This window comes from Myotis yumanensis, unplaced genomic scaffold, assembly GCF_028538775.1.
Source record: "Myotis yumanensis isolate MYYU_CA2020_CCGP unplaced genomic scaffold, mMyoYum1.0.hap1 SCAF_14, whole genome shotgun sequence".
NCBI lineage: Eukaryota > Metazoa > Chordata > Mammalia > Chiroptera > Vespertilionidae > Myotis > Myotis yumanensis.
Window position 1 is genome coordinate 50,412,349 of NW_027223765.1, and position 22,825 is coordinate 50,435,173.

The following is a 22,825-nucleotide window of genomic DNA, read 5'->3' on the forward strand; positions in this document are numbered from 1 at the left end:
ACTGCCCTGGAGAGCCAGGACTGACAACCCCCACACCATGGGTGTCACATGTTTCTCCTCCCCCAAAATGTCACCTTAGAACAATACCTTTGCCAGATGGAAAAATGTAGGTGTACAGATTTAAAGTAACCTACAAGAAACGTAACGGACGAGAACGGGTCCTATCTAGGCCAGGTGAGATCTATTTGCATTCTAGCTGGAGACACTGAAAGCAAAACCTGAAGGCTCACACTGTTCTCATGTAGAAAAAGGCCCTAAGCGTGCAGGAGATCCGTGGTGTAGAGTAAGTTTGACCGACATGAATCATGGCCACCTGCCTGTACACTCCACAAACTGACCACCACAAGCCTCTCTATTAGCGGGTCATTATTACCCAAATGTCAGGGGCAGGCCATGTCCAGAAAGATCTAGTTTTAGTCCAGCAGACCCCTCCCTAGATGTGCCACCCACACCATGCTGGGGGCTGTCACTGTTCCCGGGGAGCCCACCCTTTTCTGGTCTGGGAACGCCAGGTGACCAAGCCCAGCTTCTGAGCTCCTTTAAAGATCACTCAAAACCAAGTGTAGTGTTAAAATGGATTATTCAAAAATGCAAATATTCAGCTACCTCCCACTTTTGATAAGTAAAATAAACAAAACCAGGAACCTGGCTGAAAACCCTGGGGCATGTTCAGATGCGAAGGACTAAGCTCTATGGCTTTTAAAATGCAGAGGAGCGCTAGACGGGTTCTGGGCAAGAGATTGTTTCTTTTATGTGTCACATTTCAAAGTCAGTATTTCTAGAGGTTTTGAAAGTGGGAAAGCTTTGGGGCTTGAGGGACAGTCATGTCTGGATCCCAGATTTACTGATTATAAGATGCTGGGAAACTTGCTTAGCCTCCCCGCAGTTCAGTTTTCCTGCCTACATAACAAGGTCCATTTTGCAAGGATTACATGAGGCTCAGCAATTATGCATACAAAGGACCATCCCAGGCCTTGGCTCGCAGCAGGGGCTCAGCAAACGGGACCTTTGGTATTACTTCTACACTTCTGGTCAAATCTGTTTGGCCAACTGCAGGTGTGGCACTCTTTTGTGCCACATCAAGACATGTAAGACTGGTCATCCTTTGGTGACGGATGTGGAGAGACTCATTCATTCAGGGAAGCGAGCTTTTCAGGAGTGGCTGTGTCTTTTCATTTTTTAAAAATTTCTTGAATATTTGTGCCCAATTTAGAGCCTAGAATCACTGGTAAGTTTATAATTAGTAAAAGTCAAAACTCAATTTCTAATTTAAAAGGCTTTTTACATAGTCCATTGTTAATTTAAGGCTCTAGCTAACTCTGGAAGGTGGCCCCCACTTGTGGATAGAAAACCAAGACTTCTACATTGGGCACCAATGTGCATGTCTTCTTTTAATAAAAATTTCTGTGGTCTCCTGTCGAATAAAGTCTTCCCCTTGTGGGGGAAATCCAGTATTTCCTCAGGGCTAGGTCCTATCGTAAAACTTCTGAGGTCCACGACAGTGTCTTGGGTCCATTTGGCTTGCCTTCCCTCTACTGGTAGGTGTCTTCTCCATCTCCGTGCCTTGGAGTCACTACCAGGGGTGTGGCCACTGTCAGTGACCTTTTAGAAGAAGAGTTGAGATTGTCCTTCTAAGGCCAGGAGATGCATCACCTGAAATGTTCCCTGACGCACAGTGTCAGAGCTGAGCTGCTATTCTGAGTCTGCATGTGTGTCTGTGGCGTGGGGGGTGGAGTTGAGTGCCCATCATTCACTGTCTGCAAGAGCAGGGGCCGTTGGGAAAGGGGAACGGGGTGTCCTGTGGCGGCAGAACTTCAGAAACTTTCCTCCCCAGAAGGTCATGGCCTGAAGAGCCAATTAGTGGCACACATCTGGAAAAGCTGGGCACCTGCCTAGGGCTTCCGCGATGGGTTAAAAAACTGATGGGGAAACCCGATGATCTCTGCAATGTAGGGACTGTCATCAAACATGTTGGGGAAATGCTGCAGACTCTACCAGGAGGACATGGAAGGGAAGTTCTGTAAGAAATCCACACACTGCGGGTGGGGGTGGCAGTACTGCCTAGGGGGCACTTGGCAATGTCTGAGGACACTGCTGGCTGTCACAACACAACGAAGAGGATATGCTATTGACACCCAGTGGGTAGAGGCCACGGGTGCTGACAAACATGCCACAGTGCACAGAGCAGCCCCAACAGAATTACCTGGTCCCAAATATCAGCAGTACTGAGATAAGGAAACCCTGCTTCATACCAATTTACAACCCATGGAACACTTTCTGGACCATTCACTGTCTTAGTTCCCAAGCAGAGAGGTAGTCTGCTATTCCCTAGATAAAATGCGAACTAGGACTAATCCTACTTTTAAAAGATCACCACCCCCCGCAAGAAACCTAAACATTCAACTCTGACACCAATTCCTAGATAGAGCGGGACCATGACATCCACGCAGATTCTATTGTGGATGAGGGAGGTACTATTGTTTGAAATGTAAAATTAAAAGGAACATGTACATATGAGCTGTCAGCACCATCAGAGCGATCCAAATGTATGAACATGTTGGAGTAACCCAGGTTTTCTTTCCTTTCTTTTTAAAAAAGATGATTTTATTTTATTTTATTGCCAACCCTGGCTTTCTCAGAGATGCCCATTCTTATTTATGCCTTTCTCTCCAAAGTTGGTGACTCCTGCTGAAGTGGCCACGCAGAGGGCCTATGGGTTGCCGTGGGCACATCTGTAAGCTTTACAAATCCCCTCCTCCCCCAAGGAAGGAGCACGTGACACTGCTTGCTGGTTTGCAGATTCACAGTCTGGTGAAATAACTTGGAGACCTTGAATTTTTATCTCATCTTTTGACTGACCTTGATAGCTTCCTGGGATCCCACATATTTTATGGAAAATTTAACTCTCCAGAGAGAATTGCTTTCTGATAGCTAATTCTCAGTGTCATTCCACAGGGCCTGCAACTGTGCCTTCAACTCTGACTTTTGACTAGGAGTCTTCTTTCTCTTCACCAGATGTCTCTGCAGGGTTTCTCGCCCTCAGCACCATTTCAGCATTTGGGGTGAGAGAATTCATCGTTGTTGGGGGCTGTGCTCTGCACTGTAAAATGCTCAGCGACAGCCCTGGCTTCTCTTCACTAGAGGCCAGCAGCAGTCCCAGCCCATTCGTGACAACGAACGACATCTCCAGACACTGCCCAGTGTCCAATCATGGTGGGGTCGGGGTCAAAATCACTCCCAACTGAGAACCATTGAATTCTCCCCAGGTTTTGAGAAAGTCCTTCAACAAGCTCTCAAAATGGAACTGATTTTAATTGACCTGATGGGGGCAGGGCACACAGCTTCTTTTGGATGGAGTGGTAAAGGGCCTGCTGAACATCAATCTAACAAGGTCAAGATCTTAGGCTAAAAGGGTAGGGAAGCCCTGATCTATAGAGAACACAACATGTACAACGTGAAATCAATTCCCACGCACAGCAACGGAGATCCCAACTGCCATGAACAAGCATTGTGTGCATGACCAGCTGTTGCTAAGGGGATCCTGGGCACTTTGAGTCTGACTAAGAGACAACCAAGGAGAAAGAAAGAAAGATTTGACTAAGAAAGTGCCAACTGCAATGCGGGAATAGGTGAGCTGGTTGCAAGAGGGCTTTAATTAAGTGCAAGGAAAACCAACAGTACACGTTTTCTTTTTCAAAGGAACCTGGGCTGTGACCGGGAGCAGCCGATAGAGCAGCGGATAGAAAATAAAGGAGTCTGTATATGTCCAAGTGTTTACTGACAAGACTTGCAATAAAAGGGCATTTTCCTGGGAAAAGGGGAGGAGGAAACGCAGCATTCCCAGAGGCCTTTCATTTTAGCTGCTTGGGTGGGAGGTGGTAGAGGGCGGGAGGGTGGGAGGGGGATGGAGACAGGGGAAGAGAAAGCCACGGGAAAAAGGCCAATAAAAAACCAGGAAGGGTTCTGTTTATGCCAAGTTCTGGCTGCAGTACCCACTTTTATTGATGTTACAGAACAAATCTGAGATGAAAAACAGCTTCGTAAAATGTGTCAAAAATGTTCAAGTCCTGCAATAAATCCAGACCTACCCTTCACTTCCCTGTGAAGTAAAATACACACTCTCAACATATTTATGTTTAAGAAAAATAAAAAAATAACCTATTTTGAAAAATTTCAAACTTAAAGAGAAATTGTAAGAGCATCACACAGAACTTTAAACCCTTATTCAGATTCCCTAACTTCCAACATTTCACATTTACTCCTTCCTTCATATATATATATAGTCCCCCCAAAATGTATGTACACTTTAATAACAGCTGATAGCTCAATTTTGAAAATGAAATATATTTTAATAAACACTGCCTTTATAATTATTCAAAGTGTGTGTATACATTTTTGGGACACTCTATATATACACATATATGCCAACATTATTTTGTCTTGCCCTGGACAATTTGAGAGCAATTTGCAAACATAACGTCTTGTCATCTCCAAAACATTCATTTCCCCAAATCAAGGACACTCTCCTACAGAAATACCATACAAATCCCCAAGTCAGAAAATCACTATTGACACACCACCACCACCCAATACTATGTATTTGTTTAAGTGATTCCTTTCTACAAGTTAGTCCTTTATTTCCACATTTCTAGGCCAGTGCAATAAGGAGTCCAGTTCCAGAGTAGCTGGGCTTATTCATTCATGTCTCTATTGCCTCTGGTATGCCCTCATTGAGTAAGGCAGCAGCTGTGAACATGGGGCCTCTTCGGCCCAAAGGAAATTAAAGTTTGGGGGAATTAAATAAATGATTTGAGAAACAGGTTTTTCACTTGAAACCTGGGGGCTATGCGCACATTTCTTCCTCCATCTAGCTAAGAAAAAGGAATCAAACCCACCCTTTTTTCTGTTATATTTTCCCTCCGTTTATCTTACACAGCTCCCCACCACAACATTGCCTGATCATTCATGGGCACGCAGACTGAGGGGGACAGCGGAAGTGGGGAATGAAGGTGGAGCCAGGAAGCCTGCAGGACAGAGCTCCCAGGGGCCGCCTGTCTGACCAACTGGGAAGAGCAAGACTCAGCAAAGGAAGAGTTCAACTCCTGTAGCTTAGCTCAGGAAATAGTGTGGCAATATCTCACTGCAGTTCATCTGCTTTATTTCAACCAGAGTTATTAATGTGAGATAACTTTTTAATACATTTTAATTTCATTATTTTTCAGAGTTCACTTGTACATGACAGCATACACGTTCTACAACCACCCTTATCTCCACAAACATCTGCAGACCCCCCCTAACTGGCTTTACAAAACCTAATCTATCATCCCCAGTATCTGTACATCTCTGAGTGAAGAAAACACTTCGATTTATAACCTCCCGTTATTGAAGTTCTCTTTACATATTACAATGTCAGAAACATCAACTAATGTGTGCTTAATACTGGATGCTTTTTCTCCTTCCTCGGAATCTTCTAGCAGGCCCAAATTTTGCTCTTTACGGCTTGTTTTAATTTTAAGAGAAACAACTTTCTCATATTCATCCCCTTATACCTCTGAGCAAAATTCATAAAAGGCTCAATAATCCCAGAATGCTTTAAGTAGCTACAAACTGGGAGGACAGAAAATCTTAGGTTGTAGACATTCTTTCCACAGAAGTTGCATTTCACCACCTCACCACTAAACAGTAATAGGAGGAGACTATAGCTTAGTAAAACCAGAGCTTTGAAAGTCAGGAAGGCTCTGGCTCAAATTCTGCATCAGCCACTTCCCAGCAGTGTGACTGGAAACCAACTGGCTAACTTCTCTGATGGTGCTAACTCCACCAGATAGAGAGGGTTAAGTTAGATTACGTGTGTGAACTGCTCTACATAATTCCTAGCGAAAAGTAAATGCTTCAAAATGTGATTGGAGCAATTAAAAAAACACAAAAGTCCTCCTATGATGATGGAGAGAAATACATTGTGCAAAATTAAAGGAGGGAAAAGCAGCTCTTTGTGGATGAAGCTACCCATTTCATCCCCTTTTTGAGATAGCTCAGAGGACTGTGGGCTCAGGGAGAACTTTTGAATAATTTCCCATTTTAGTGCACAGACCACCTAAGAGTAAGAATAATAAATTCATGAGAGCGTTAAAAAAACAAAACAAAACACAAAAAACCAACCCCATCTGAATGGTTTATAGTTTAATTCAGGGCATTTCTTTAGAGTCTAAAGGAAAGAACCAAACAAATTGTATCTGGCCACTGGAAAAGGGAATTGATGACATTATTAGCCAATCTGCAGCCAATGTTATTGCATAAATGTTAATTTCTGGGGGACATCAGTATGGAGCATGAATGGGAGTGAACCCAAGGGTTTTCTTAACGCTGTGGACGCCAAATCTTGGGAAGTTAAGTGATGACAGTGACAGTGATGGAGGCAACTCTTCCTCGACTGTGCTCCTTTGGAAGTGTCTTTGAAACACGGCCCTGCAAAGCTGACAGCTCAGCCTCCACCTACTTACTGGGCTCAGCACCTGTGCAAAGCTGCCTTCCTGAAACTCTCCTACAAAGGAGGGACCTCTTGGGCTTCAGGCTTCCACCAGGTAGCTACCTGTGTTCTCCACTGTGGCCTTCTCCTGACGAGCATCAATCAAGCCCTGCCCTTCCAGCCCACTGCACACATAAACATTCTTCTCCTTAACTGAACTTACTGCCAGGATGAACTTGAACTCTGAGCTGCACAAGAGGAACATCTGTTTTAATAGCTGCTTTGACATCGAGGCCTGGGAGTAACTACTCCCAAGACAGCTGGTTCTGATAGTCTCTCTTTTTTATTGTCCTCTGCTTTTTCTAGCGCCCAGCTGTCAGGGAACACCCACGGAAGTGTTCCAGAACAAAGGCACAGAACAGCAGGGCAAGAGGATGCCACGCACTTCGGGGACGGGCATCTTAATAGGGCCCCCTCTCTGCTGCGACAGGGCTTTTCTCGCCACTTGTTTTTATAAGTTTATTGGCTTCTTTGCCGGTTTGTTATGAATTGCTGAAGATGCACTGTTGCCTAGGTTGCCCCGTCCAGTATGGTAGTCACCAGTCACAGGTGGCTGCTTGAACTTAGAGGAATTACAATGAAATAAAATTCAAAATGCACTTCCCAGTTGAACTTGGCCACATTTCAAGTGCTCAATGTTAGCCACATGTGGCTAGCGGCTTGGTATTGGAGAGCAAAGCCAGACATTTCCCTCACTGCAGAGAGTTGGTGGGCTGTGCTGGCCAAGGCATACCCTCTTCCTGAGGAGAAAGGGGGTGCAGATCTGGCTAAGAATGATGGCTTTGTAGGGTGTATGTACTGGTTACCTTCCATACATCTTCCTGTGCACTCTCTCCTAGGCCGCCCAGGTTCTATTTTATAAATTTCTGGAAAGGGAAGTTGTGGTCATTAAAACCATCCATGGAAATGATCCCAGTTTAGAGGAAGCAACAAGAAGCAAAGGCAGTAGGTGGCAATGCACACGTTCCAGACATTGGTACCCACTGAGTAACAAAGTGGGGTTTGCTCTTGGCCACAGCTCCCCACACGTGTTGGGGGCTGGGAACCCCAGCAGGGAGCGGCAGGGAGCCAGGCCCTCCAGTTATCCTGGCTTCCAAGCCACTCAACTCACTTCTAGGTTCTAGTGTAAAAGCGAATAGAAGCATATTCCCTGCTGGGAGGCTTTTAAAGGTTTCATGCCATTAGCCAGGGAGCATTTAACCCTGAAAATGATTGGGCAAGTATATATTTAAAAGGAAAGATAGGATCAATAATTTGTATTTATTAAACAAAGTTCATTAGCAACAAAATATATATACCTCTATATATCTATATATATCTATATCTTTATTACCCCCCCTCCCGCCACACACACACACACACACACACACACACACACAGGGATGGGCAAAAGTAGATTTACAGTTGTGAGTACATGAAAGTTTATTCTTGTATAATTTTTATTTATTAATTATAATTAACCTTCTTTTGCCCATCCTGTGTGTATATGTGTGTGTGATACACACACACACACACACACATATATATATATATATATATATATATATATATCTCCTAATTGCAATATGAATTTTTTATTTTTATTTCTATGGTTTAGTGAGGCTTCCAGGAAAAAAAAGGGTCAGTTCTTTAATTACATGTGTAATTTTATTCCTTTAATACCAGATTTTCTCTCTCCACTGGAATGAATAGCTCTGCCTTGTTCATGCTGCATCTCAGCACCTAGAACAGTGCTGGCTCACTGTTTTTGTTTTCAGCAAAAAACATTTGCTGAAAAATTAATGACTTTTATTTTTTTAAGGAATGACCCAGAACTTTTTACTTCCTCCTCATAAAATAAATCTTCCCCGACTGCCTTTACTGGTCAGGATTCCCCACCAGCCAATTAGACTTGGACTCAACCTCACCTCCCACTCCACATTCCAGTTCCCAATCCTCTCCATTCCAGAGGGCACCTCTGGTGTGAGTCAGCAGAGGCCCACTTCTCAGGCCTAGGAGCCCTCCACCCCTGCTGCCCCGGCCCCGCCCCCGCCTTTGGACTTTTTAAAACTGTAAAAGTGGAAGCCTGTCAAGCTCTCATGAAATATCAGCTGTCAGAGGCAGGAACAGAGTCTGAGACAGCAAACAATCACTAAAAACTAGGAAAAAAGTCAGCTAAGTTTTATCTCCAATGAACTAGATGCAGCCAGTACTGGGCTTGTTTTGAGGACATTTTTAAATGAGTGGTTTAGAGACTTAATCTACACTAAATTCAGGTAAACTTAGTAATTTCACATGTTGTGATGTTATTTCAAAAACTATCTCATTTTTTATACTTCATATTGGTAAGCCAGATAATATGTTTCTTATTTTTTAAAAAAAGGTACTAAGCAGTATGTTTAAGATGTGTCTTTGTTAGTAAAAAAATCTCATATTTATAAACAATGCATATGCATTTCATGTGCTGTTCCTCTTGGTCTAATCTTTGCATCCTCCTCCTAATCTGGCTAACATGATTTCTTGAAAACGTAAGAGAAACGTGTTTTGCCATCCCCTAAACATAACCGGTGTTTGAAGTGTTCATAACTGCTGGTTATGAGAGCTAGCTGATAACAGGACTAAACGGGGATTTCCTGTCATTGGAGTGACAGGGACAGTCAACACTAGCTCAGGAAGGTTGAGGTGAGATGGAGTTTGAATGTTAGGCATATCCTTTATCAAATATGAACAGGAGTTTAAAAATCTCATTATGAACATGGGATGTTTGTTTCAATCAAAATAAGCAGGACTAATACAGTGAGTATACTGACACTGAAGTCCCATCACTAAAGTAGATAATCACATAGATCATTAAAAACACCTCCCTCACAGGGTAACCTGGGTTAAATGTGATGTGTTCTAGCTTAACGTGGCTTGGTACACAGTTAATACTCAATAAATGTCAGCTATGATCAGATGCTTTCAAGAATTATTAGTTTCACCTTATAAAGTTATAAAGTTATTATATTCTCCTAGTCAGCACCTTATAAAAATGTCAAACTCATATAGGAACTCCCTTATTTTGATCCTTTCACCCTCAATTACCATAACAAATTACAATGAAAACTGGAGGCTCAGTAGGGAATGTGGCACCAGTAGGTGTCGGGGCTCATTTGTATGATTTATAATTTTTTGAAAAGTGCAGGATCTCTTAAAACTTCTAAGTGTATTGTTACAGTGTTTTGTTTATTTTTCTTTAATAAGAAATGATTTCTGCAATGTATTGCAGGCGAACAAATAACAGAGATGACAAATGTGGAAGTATTTTACAGTTATCTGAACACAAGAATGAGGTCTGATGAATTTTGGGGAGCTTTTTCCTATACCTAGCTCCTCTTACATGTGCAGAACCATTTGTTCTAATCACACACTTGTCTTCTGGCTGTGCTTTATCATTCTCTATAAATTCACTAAATGGGGCATTCCTATTTCATCATTCAGACTCAGTGAATCTTACTGCGGTATTAGTAAAAGGAAAAGAAAACAAATGTTAAGCCCCAGATATTTTTGTTTATATCACTAAGCATCATTTCCAATTCAAAAATATTTTTTAATGTATGCCTTTGGAATATACGCTTTAAACTGTCCAATTACATAAAGCTTGTCATTTGGCTACTCAGAGTTGGAGAGGAATGGAACAGGTTGCAGGGGATATACTAGTACAAAATTAAACTGTATCCTTTAAAACCAAAAGAAACACACAATGCCTTTCTAGTTCACATCGCCTATTTGACTTTACAGCCTACTGATAAACACCGATTTAAACAACTGTATATAAAATTAAATAACGTGGAAAAATAAATTATACTTTATTATATAAACACATTGAAATCTGTACTGCCCAAAATATTCAGATAATACCACACTTGGCTGCTTAAAGCTGTATTCAGAAAATATGGTAGAGATGTTTACAATCTTTATTATTTTGCTAGAGAGAGATTCAGTGAGGTGATAAAATAGCTGATGTCAAACATTTCCTCCTTCTACCTACAGGAGCTGCAAACTTTAATATGAAAATGAGGTAGACAAAATTCATAAGCTGGCCACGCAGAAACAAAAGCACTGCTCCTTCATAAATTCTCATTGTTCGGGTTGACAAGCATTATTTCACATCACCTAACGCAAGGCTCAGAGACTGCTGTTAGGTTTGTCATGGAAAACACGAATGAGCAATTTCTCCTAGGCAAGAACAGTAGGCAAGATGGCCAGCCAGCAGACACATGGAGCATGGTGAAAGAGGGGTGCAATGGGACCAGCTTGCAGGGGTGACATCACTCACATAGCCACCGTTTTCACTTTAATTATCTGATGAGTCAGCTTACTCCAGAAGGCTGCAGGTTTTTAACCTACTTTGGGCTGCATTTGACAGTACAGAGCCCTCTTTCCAATGCACCCCTCTAGTCAGGGGGCGTGTGCACTCACTACAGTCCGCAGCTGGGCGGCTGCAGGAGCCACCCAAAGGCCTATCAGTGGAAGAACCTCATTTCAGTAACAAAACAGTACCGACTAAGAGTGCAAGGACACGTGAAAAGGTGGACAGAGAAGGCTGAATTTTTGGAGGATGTTTCTTATAATCATGACTTAGTCCACAGTGACTTGAGGCAGAACTAAGGTCTAGAACAGGTTTGAACCCTATGTTTACAGGAGCTTCCTTTTAGAGACTGAAGCCATGCTAACAGTGATTAGGAGTTTCTTTCCTAAATATTGCTCCTTAGTTGAAATTGATTTACGGGCTGTCTCCATGTTGGCCTTGGGAAGGCCTACTTGCTCAGGGGCCACTGCTTCCGGACACTACCTCCAGCATGGGAGTGCGTGGGGACAGACGAGAAAGCAAGTGGCCGAAGGACTGTTACCCTTGGTCTCTCAGAAACCTAGTGTGCTTTCCTTTGAGAGCAACTTGTTAGCACCTCAAATGTACTTTTTGTTGTTAATTTCACTGTCAGTTACAATGGTGGAGCACCATTGGAGTGGCTTTATGGCTAATAACACAATTCACTCAGGTATGCTTAAATTTAGAATTACTATGAAATTGTACCAAAGCATCCATAAAAATCAATAAAAGTAAAACAAAAATCCCACCCTAAGAATCTAAAAGACTTACATATATTTAAGTAATATATTACAAATGTATATATTTAAATAAAATGCTTTTGATTTAAATTTTTAAAAATCACAGTTAAAAGCCCTGCAGGAGTGGCCTTGCTCCTAGACCGTGGAGGTATTTAAATATATATTTGAATAATGATCACTTTACAAAGGAAGCACTAAAATCAGAAGCAGCAAAATGTGTGTAACAGAGGATTAAAATCTCTGTTTTTCTATGTGTTTCAGAAAACTCTTTGTAGGCCCAAGAAGAACAACTATAGTAAAAATAATGTAAAGTATTCAGTTAAATTAAATAGCAGATCATAATTTTAAAATTTAAGCACTTAAGCTCTTAAAATATCTGTGGGGGAGGGTAGTGATCCTGTGTAAAAAAGTTTGAGCTGAATTTAGGAAGGATTCTAAGAAGAGAACGCTATGGGAAATCAATATATGTTATATAGTGTATCACAGGGTAAACCTACGTTTGCCTGACCCTGTATATATACTATACAATATATATTACATTATTGTATTATAGTGGGTATACACACAGACACACACCCTCTGACGTTTAGATGTTTTTTGGTCAAATGAAAGAAACACAACTTATTAGAGGGCTAGCAGATATTTTGAAACATAACTTGGCTGCGGTGGCGTGGGCTGAGCAAACAGGGTGTAAATATACGGGCCCAAGAGGGAGAATTTCATGAGGAATGATATGTGATGGTGACTTGGGGAAGTTAAGAATGCCAGAGGATGTGCCTGGCATTCTAAGCACATCCCTATGTGCCAGTACCACGGGCAAGATGCTCCAGGTGATTCTGGCACTTCTGATTCTGGCACTTCTAAGCTCTTCAGAAAAATCCTCACAGCCCAGGGAATAGCGCCCATTGAGATGGCACGCTGAACGCCTCTAGAGTCCTACTTACTACAAGGTGCAGTGGTTGTATCACTGTGTTCAACCTGGGACACGGCAACCTTGACTTAGAAGCGTCAACAGGTAGGAGCCATGTCACGTCAGTTAATCTGCTCTTTAGCTGGTTCCAGGAATAGTTACTACTCCTAGAACCATACGAAAAAAATTCTGGGTATGACCTAATATATTGTAATTTCAGCTTCAGTGCAATTAATGTGTTTACAGGAATGTTTAGTACATTTACTTGAAACGGCCCTAATGGCTCCACAAGTCACAGCACAACTTCGCCAGAGGATTGTTTTGACAGAGCTGATCCTTCTGTTTGCCAAGAGCTGCCCCGGACTTCTGCCCAGTGCGGAGCGGCAAGGCAGTCTCACAGTGCCCGCTAAGTGCTCAGCAAAGGAAGCCTAGGTCCAAAGCAAAAAATGGTCTCGAATGGGCTTCGTGTCTTCGTGGAAGAAAGAGAACATTTCAGACACGGTGAAAAGCACCAGGTCACGGAGTCCATGTTGCTCTTTTGCATTTTCCAAATGACTTCAGTCTATTTTATGGGCACAACCTTTGAGGTGACTGTGGTGGGAGATGTACCTGAGTCACTGCAGAAAACATTGCTTTGGCCTCAATAAGCAGGCATTTTCCCCAAAGTCAAAACCACCATAGCTAAGGAAAGGAAGGTCTGCCTGCTAGTGAGCTGTCTGTGTAAATCAGTTTGGAGCTGACCAACTACCTTAAGTTACTTAGTTAGTTTCTTTTAAAAAATCCAAACGTACCTCATCTAGTTCTTCTAGGGAAGGAAGCTACTCCCTGGCAGGAGGGACATGCATTCTGCAGAGTACCTTTGGCAACCTCACACAAAGCCATTCTGTTGGGTATCGATATGAAGAAAACAACAACCTGCTTATTGCCAGGGAATGAATGCCCTTGTGAGCATGACAACCGCCTGCCGCAGAGGAGGGCCTCAGAACGCCGCAGAACTGGGTGTATAGCTAGACAGTCTGGCTAACGAACATTAAGAGTTAGGGCCGTACCGAACTCCAAGGGCCGGTGCTCCATGCCGCGTCTTGGGGACAAGCGTGCGGGTTACACCGCTCCCTGTCCGGAGGCTTGTCCAGAATTTCACAGCTCAGATCTGGAAAGCGCTCCCCGCTGGGCCGCTGACAGACCACCAGCCTGGTTCGCAGGCCTCCGCCACAGAGCTTAGAACACTGCACAGAGGCAAAGGGAGGCGACAGTTAGCTGTCTGAACAGCCAATGGCAAACTTTCTTTTCCCCTAAGAAATTTTTCTCAGCCAAACTCTACCCTGGCACAGGGCAAGCAAGCCTCTGGACAAAAGCACTCTGACTTATCCACAGCCCACCTACAACAGACTGGCGCCTTCTGGCTCAGCGAGGGGGGGCGGGCGCTTACCCAGGACTTCCTCTCCCCCTGCTCGGAAGCTCTCAGAGACATGATCTCACCCAGAGGAGAGAATAATCATTTGCCCTATTTCACATGTGGGGCAACTAAGCTTAAGAGAGGTTAATTAATCTGATAAGGTACATTTCATAGCAAGAGTTTAGACTAAGATTACAGTATAAAATCAAGCATCAAATATGCAAAACACCACAGGGTTCCACCTAAAGGAAATACTAATGACTTGGCAAGTTTTACTTCCTGGCAATCTCTCAGAAGCTGTGCCAACCTCTGGCTGTTCTGGGATGCCAATCTTTACGAGAAGCTATTTTACGTTATCTCCCAATCTTAGCACCACTCTGACCCTCCCCACAGATGAACACCCAGCGTGACGGGTTGCTGGATCGGGTTCTGACTCCTGGCTGGATGCGAACTTCCGAGGCAGGGACGAGATGTGTTTCTTGGACGGAACCCCTGTGCTCACTTCCAGGAACACGGACGGGCGGCCTCCCTGCTGTGCCAGGGCCAGATCTCCCGCAGAATCCGGATGATCTGGTCTGTGCTGACAGCAAGCATCCCGCCAAAGCCTGCCCTCTTCTGGCTCCAGTCCAATGACAGAAGCTTAATCATGGGCCCCGCAGGACACAGCTTTTGAGGAGTTTTGGGAAAACCATGATACATGACTCTCAAAGCCTGACTCCCCCTTCCTGCCTTTCAGCCAAGCCCTCCAGAATGACGCACTGTCAACGAAAGTCAACAGAAACCTCCATGTGACTGCCCAGGACTACTGGGCTGCGTGCGTGAAACCGTGACATGTGGACACGATTCCCGTTAGCCAGGGGTACTAGTGGGCCCAACCACTTCATTTGCCTCCCCCCCCCCCCCCCCTTGGCACTGGGGTCTCCAAGATGTTAATCCTCATGTTTTATTTTATAAACTAGAGGCCCAATGCATGAAATTCATGCAAGAGTAGGTCTTCCTTCCCCCAGCTGCCAGCACTGGCTTCCCTCCAGCACCCGGGACCCAGGCTTCCCTTGCAGCCTTGGCTTCATCCAAAAGGTTGTCCTAATTAGCATATTACACTTTTATTATTATAAATTGTACAGTCAAGACAGAAACACTCAAGAAGCTTTAAATATGTGATTTCCCTGTAAATTCAAAAGTAGAGAGATATCTTCTTGGTTAGTTAAACACAAAACAATAAGTATATAAGCCCTACATGCAATAGTGGTCGAAAGCCCATTTAATAATGATAGTAATGATAATCATAATAATAATTATTACTACTACTAATAACTTGTATCATAGCAGTTGACTTTGATTGAAGGCTATGTGCTAGGCATTTGACATGCACTCTCTCAAATAACAGTCAAGATTATTATGAAGTTGATGCCATTATCATTCCCATGTTTAGAAGAGGATACAGATATTTGGCAACGTTACAAGGCTGGGACTGGTACCCAGTTTTCTCTGGTCTAAATACTCTATCGTCTTTCATCAGTCATAGCAGGCAACTCTTTAGAAAGGTCTAAAAGGTAACAGCTGAAGAATTTCATTATTTGAGAATACAGCTAATTATTCACTGCCATGTTTAAAATGAGTCACCTTTGATAGGAAGAACAGGACCTATTAATTCTGGTTTTATCTGGGGTTTGAAATAATAACAGATTACACCATGAGAATAAGAGTGTATCAAAAGACCCCAAAACTATGAAGATGGCAACATTTCCATTGACGAATTTTACATACATTTTCAATCACTTTTAAAGATTCCTCCATTTTTTAACCAGCAGAGGTTAACAATTTAAATTAGCATTTATCTGCATTCTTTCCTCATTTTTCTAACCTGCTTAATCAAGCTGTCTATAATTGATCAAAAACACACTTTTAAAGTAGTCTAGCATTAAGACAGGTCTCCTAGTTAATTCCAAAATAAAGAAGCTTTAACTGGAGCTCGTTCTTCTTCCTTCAAATAAACTATGAAAAATAACACAACTTGGTCAGCAAAATTACTGTTTTTTCCAAAGCACGTACAAAGGGACTTTACTCTCACCTCTCCCCAGCTGCCATAAGCCCACTGCGGACACGGGCCGGACTCGCAGGCTCTTTGCTCATCGGGTTTGATTCTTTCCACACAATCACTTGCGGGGTATCCGTTCTCATCCTGACATACAACGACACGCCGCTGGGACCCGCCAGCACAGGTACTAGAACACTGAACACATCAGACATCAGTCAACAGATCCATCCTCATCTCGGTTTCCATTTTAGGATCATAAAAAAACAGCTGGTGGGAAGGTCAGAGGCAAGTGGGGCAGAAATTGTTCACAATGGACAGAAAGCAATTGTGAGAACTTCCCTTCTGTGAGGTTGTTTAATGTGCAAGTCTCAAAATAAATACCCCGAGGGCAGAAACGTGCTTCTCCTTTGCATGCGTTAGGCCTTGAGCAGGTGTCCAATAAATGTCCCATGGACATTTATAAACCTTTATTTATACATGTCAGTGTTCAGTACGTGTCTATGAGTGATAATGTGCTGTGGTTTCCAAAGCAGCCGTATTTACAGTCCTCCTTTATCTTCTCCTGGCCTCTGACAGGTACACAGGTGTGGACTGACCCCCCCAGTCTACTGAGAAAGTCTTTTCTTTCCAAAACTCCAAGTGCTCATTTAGAACCAACTTGGGGCTTCCCTTACAGCACGGGAGTCAAATGACATGCGTAACGAATAGCCAGTTGTGGACACGAAGCTCTCATGTTAACTCATTCACTTACATGGAGCACCACTTAGACATCAGTTTCTCACAAGTCATGTTCCCATCTCTCCCTTCGTAATAGGGTCTGCTTTCGTGGCGGATGGTAGCAAGGTTTGTTCCCATCCTTATTTCTATTTCCCAATGAACTCCCTTGAATTCCATAGGGATCAACTTCTCTCCGGATGGAGGCTCAGGCTAGCACTCCCTCTCATGGTTGTTCCTAGAATTATGTTTGCATTGCAGTTAGGTTCCCACGGGGGCTTCTCATAGCTCTCTTATTTATCTACAACTTCAGTGTGTTTTTCTTCTCATAACTTCGTTATCTTTTGAAACCCAATGTGTTTGCTAGTATCCTTCACTCTGACCCCTAACAGTTTGCCTATGTGATAACCATCTAGTCCTCAGAGCAAAGCAATTCCCACGAGTTATCATCTCCAATGCATTTGCAACAATGTTTTGAGTTCCGGGTTCTGGTGGCTGACTTGTGCTTTCTATCAAACCTCAGGCCACACCTGCGTTATTTCAAAATACCTGCCAATACTGCTTCTTGCTGGTCAGCTTTTTCTTATAACGATGTGAATGTACTTTGCTTATTACATTGGACCTCAGTTCAATTTCCTTACCTATGCTTGTTAAAATATGAGTGGCTTAAACATATATTGGGTTTAATTTTAAAACATGTATAAAGGAAGAAAACAGATTTATGAATTCTGTCTGAGAAAATATTTAGGTAATTTTTGATTACCTAAATTTTTGAATGTTTTAAAATATTCTACCTCTATGTTCAGATGGTCTGGTACACTTACTCTAAACTTGAAAATATTTGTTTTCTACTTTTTAAACAGCTTAATCCATAATAAAAAACACAGAGAACTATTATTTTAATTAGCTTTGTTTGGGGACGAGGATTTAAAATGTTTGGGAGGCTCTTCCATATATAAATAGTTTTGGAATATATCTTCTGGCCCTTGAATTTTTCCCTTCATGATAAAATCTTGTATTATTTCTTTATTAAGCCTCCTGTGAGTGTTATGGCCCCACAAAATGGTCAACTCCTTGAGGGAGGGCTCAATGGCATCACGATGCCCCTGTCACTCCCACGACACTGGTCTCAGGCTTTATTGCTGGTTCCATTCATGTTTCTGGAATCGGTACCTCTATAAGCCACAGGCTAACCGCTTCAATACAGCCCAGGGGAGCAAGGACGGGTACCTGATCCAAGGCGAGCTCATCTACAGCTGCCCATTGGCCAATCAGATGCTTCCTCCTGAGGCTCAGACGGAAAGGTGGGGAGAGTGCTCCTCGGGGGCCAAGCAATTGAACGGCCCCGCCCTGAAATCGCACCGCACATTTCCAAACCCAGGGCGGGCTTGGGTCTGCCTCCTCCCACACACACGTGGAGTGTTGCCTGGGAACAGTGCCTAGGTTGCAGAATTTCTTGTGGCCTCTCTTTTGTTAACAAGTTTCCTATTCTCTTTAGATGACATATTTTTCTAGGTAGACGTTGAACAAAGCCCTGCTTCTATTATCCCCGCTGCACAAAACAAGGAAAAATGGCCTTTAGAAAACCAAGAGGTAAGGACATCTTACCTGCGCCATATATTTCCCCTACATCTGGCAGCACAATTCTCTTGTAAGGCCTGTCTATTAAGATACTCTGCCTATCCCTGGTCAAGGTGTGAGTAAGTAGAACAAGCTGGACCAATCACACTCACCTGGGAATTTGAATACTGAGTAGAGTAACTCAAGGGTGGTTCAGAGGTGAAAGGGATTCATTAAGACAGAACCCCCTTAAAGAAGTTATTCTTTAGTTACTGGTCCAGCTAGATCAGGATTTGGCACACCCCAGCCCGAGGGCCAAATCGAGGGCCAAATCTGGCCTGCCACCTGTTTTTATAAATAAAGTTTTATTGAAACACAGCCATGCCTGCCCATGTATTGTCTGTGCCTGCTTTTGCGTTGCTATAGCAGCAGAGCTGGTTAGTTGTGTCAGAGACTGTATGGTCCACAGAGATAAAAATGTCACTACCTGGCCCTTTGCAGAAGAAAACTGCCAAACCCTGAGCTAGATCCCCGAAGGTGCTCAGGTCCCTGCTTGTGCTGGGGCTAAGTGAATGCTTTTACTTGAGTCAGTTTTCATTTATTTTGCTTGCAACCAGAGACCCCTAATTGAGAACACACAGAAAACCTCACACAGGGTTTGCGAAATCTAGTGTAAAACGAGGTCCTTACTCTAGAATCCAGTATAAACTTGACATTCGCATTCTCTCGGGTTCATGATTCTTTGCTGCCTTTTCTGCCACAGAGACAGGAAGATCCCCGCACACTCCTGAGAGTAGGTCAGGCAGCACAGGCTGGCCTGAAAAATCATGGTCCTTAACTTAGAAAAAAATCCCCGAACAAAAAACAGGCACACTCGGGGGAAGAATGGTGCTGCCCACTGCTGAAAAAAGGTTACCTAATCCTCCCTAATTGGGAACTCTGCCCAGGGCAGAAGCATTCAGTCTGAAAGGAATGCACTTTCCCAAATGCAGTCCCAAGTAAGAACAGCTGTCAAATGTTTTTTAAAACTTCCTAGTGCTCTCCTTAGAACACACATGCATGCGTTCCGTACTCTTCAATCAGAAAAACTGTGGGACACCCTGTGGTTACCTCCCTTAGTCACCCTTTGATTCCCTTCTGAGCCAGGCGAAGGGAGACAAGCAGGAAGCAAGTCAGGAGCAGGAGATGGCAAAGGTCCAGCCACTTGGCTGAGAGACAACCCACACTCGCAAATGTGCTGTGGCTGATCAGAAATCCCGGAGCGTCGGTGTGACTCCCTGAACAACCACGTGAGAAACAGACAGCCTCCTTCTAATCCTTCTTAGTCCACACATAATTATACACAATTAGCAGGACTAGAAGGAAACGTAGCAAATCATTAAAAAGAAGACCCCGAGTGACAGGTAAGCCCTGGCTCTGCAGGCCGTGCTTCCTGGCTCCCTGCGGTTTCATGAGACATGGCCAGTAACCACAATGTAATCTTTTTTTTTTTTGGAAAATTATTTAGTAAAAAATAAAACATTCAAAAGCATATCTTTTCTTCAAATACTGGATATTTTTCAAGGTCTCCTCAATTTGAAGGACAATGGCAATAATAAAGATGATTGATGACGTCTATTAAGGTCTCCCTCTGTGGCATGCTGAGTGCCAAGCACTTTATTGGCATGGTTGCATTTGATTCTTACAGCCCAGCAAAGCCAGAATGATGGTTCACTTTGTTTTACAGATGAGGAAACTGAGGCTTGAAGAGTATGCTACTTCCCCTTTCAGCTCAGATTTCACCCGGCCTCGTGTGTCACCCACCCCTCACCCAGGACAATGATCTACTGCCACAAGCTCTGACATCTCACGGGTCAAGGAAATAGCGAAAAGGAAAATGAGGCTCTCGAAGCGCTCCCTTTCAGAAAAGCGCCTCTGCCCCTTTAACGCCCCCAGGCTCCGGCATCATGGCCTTCACAGTGCCTTCTTGAGGCCACTGCACTCAGCAGGGACATTCCCTTCTCCCCCCAGTCAAGGGAGCTTATGATGCCTTCTCAGGCACTGCAATGAACCCACTGTGGTCACCCCCAAAACAAGCGAAAATGCATGTCAGCCCTTGTGAGAAAAAATGCTCCAAAGGTGTTTCTAGGCCATGCCCCACTGCACCCCCAACACTGCCTCCAGTGGGAGAAGAAGGCAAATTAGGAAAAGACACAGTCATACTCACTGCTCCCCAGGGACCGGTCCTCCACTGGTTCCCCCCGAGCACGTGGGTCTGGCTGGGGCCGAGGCTCCTGGGGTGATAGCCCGCGTTTTGGAAAGGGTGCTGAGCCAGGCCCCTGTCTGGGGCCTGGCGTGGGCACGGTGGCAGCGAGCAGTCCTGCGCGGTTTCTGGGATATAATCTGAGTCACACTGGCTCTGATCAATCACGTGGTCACTGTAGTCCACACACATCACTTGCCGGGCCGTCCTACCATGCCCACACGTCACGGAACACTAGAGGGAACGGTCAGGAAGAGAAGGGGTCAGTCACTCGGCAGTCAGGAATTCATGAATGTGCATGTTTTGTAAATTGCCCCCTCCTCACCCAGTTGACCAGGTCAAAACCTTGGTGTCATCCTTGTCTCCTCCCTTTTCTTCCCATCCCATACCATTTCACTGAGAAATGATTTAGCTCAGAGGTCAAAACATAACCCCAGCCCAGCCACTTCTCACCACCTCCTCCATCACCTCTCTCGTCCAAGCCATCATCTTCCCTTGCCGGGACTACTGCAGTAGCTTTCCATGTGGGCTCCTGCTTATAACCTTGACCCTGACCCCAGGCCTGCTATCTCTATATCACAAACAGTGACCCTTGCAAACAAAAGCCATGCCATGTCATTCCCTCCAGTGACTCTCCAATTCCTCATCCTGGCAGCTGACATGCCTCATCCGGGTCCCTTTCCCACAAGTGGCTTAGTACTGGGCGTTGGAGCAAAAGAGTGTAGAAATGTTATTAGAATCAGCCGCTAGCTGGACAGCAATCCACTTTCTACGGTCATGTCAGAGAACGTCTTCTTCCCTTTGGACATTAGTCAAGGTCCAAAGTCCTTACTTGAATTATGGACCCTTAGTGATATGGCCACCAGCTATCGCTTTGACGCACCTCCTATCACTCTCCACTCCCTGCGTTCCAGCCAAATGGCCTTTTGGATGCTTCGTTAACCCGCCAAGGACACGCACATCTCAGGCCGGTGCACCTGCTGTTACACATGGGTACCCACGTGGCTTACTCCCTCATTCCCTCAGTCCTGCTCAATCAACGTCAGTCCTTTCCCGAACACCTTGTCTGAGAGCACGTCCCAGCTTTCTCTAGGCCATTCCTCTGCTAAAGTATCCCTGCACTTACCAGTACCACTCCCTGTCCTATATCATATACCTATTTCTCAGTGATTGAAATAATCCCCATGAAGGAAAGGAGTTTATTATTGGTTGTTCACTGCTCTTTGTACAGTGAGCTTTAACAAATACCTGCTGAGTAAACAGTTGTACCCGGTGTATGTATGTATGTATGTTTGGAGACTCAAAGCATGAGGATGAGATTATCTATCATTTATTGAGCACTACCTTGTGCTACATATTTGAACATATATAATCTCAAATAATTCCCACCACAACCTTGAAGGTAGGTATTTTTTGGTCTTCTTTGAAGAGCAGAAGAAACTAAGGCTCCAGGTCTTTAACCAGAAGCTCAAGGTCATGCAGCCAGTAAATGACAAGGTCTGGATGCTTACACAGCTCTGTCTGAATCTACCTCTCAAATTTTATATACGTTATGATATCTTTGACATATTAGCCTCTGTTTTCCTCCTGATGTCTCCTTGCCTATCCTCAGTTTTGTATTTCCTGGACTTGCCTATCCTCAGTTTGTATTTCCTGGACCCTGGTTTTGACAAGGCAGAAAGCAGAAGCTGCCTAAAGACAAAGTTGTTTTTTTTTTTTTACTTTTGGAAAATCCCGTAGATGGTGCCTGGTGTGCACGGAGGCCAAGTCGCAGCCCCGGAGGAGGGGTCTCACTGCCTACTCTTGGCAGGGAAGCCCAGAGCCACTGGCCTCCAGGGACCGCAGGATGCAGGAGACACTCAGACTTCGTCACTTTGGGTCCCATACACACCTAGGACATTCTGATGTGACTGGTTTCCATTCAGCCCCACCGGAGAGGGGCTTGTGGCCATTGTAAATTGATTTACATGTTTTTTTTAAATGTGCATTTCTTGTACACCTGGCTAAGATTTATACCAGCTGCACATGTATGAAGCACAACAAGTGAAATCACAATCTAAGTCCAATTCTAAAATATTACCCATCGACATCTGAGACCTCCTATTAGTCCCCCCGCTTACTGCTCCCCAATCCTCCCCCAGTGCCCAAATTCTCTCGCTTACAGGGCTCCATTCCAAAGCCTTCCACTGGCCACAGGGGGTCCCCACACATTCCTCCTCTGCCAGTGGTCGCGGCAGGGCCATGCAGGCGCTGTCGTCAGCCATGGAGCCGTCCTCTTCCCGGCAGCTGACATACCTCATCCGGGTCCCTTTCCCACAGGTGGCTGAGCACTGGGTGTTGGAGCAAAATCA

General features: G+C 44.1%; 1 protein-coding gene across 1 annotated transcript in view; it reads right to left on the minus strand.

Moving 5' to 3' along the window:
* The window catches only part of ADAMTS9 (ADAM metallopeptidase with thrombospondin type 1 motif 9), a 156,177-nt gene that overhangs the window by 48,544 nt on the left and 84,808 nt on the right, over positions 1-22,825 (minus strand). The window contains exons 25-28 of the mRNA XM_070390944.1: positions 22,637-22,804; positions 20,439-20,708; positions 15,992-16,153; positions 13,574-13,750 (exon numbers count right to left, since the gene is read on the minus strand). Coding sequence (XP_070247045.1) covers positions 13,574-13,750; positions 15,992-16,153; positions 20,439-20,708; positions 22,637-22,804 — 777 coding nt within the window. The remainder of the gene's footprint in view (positions 1-13,573; positions 13,751-15,991; positions 16,154-20,438; positions 20,709-22,636; positions 22,805-22,825) is intronic.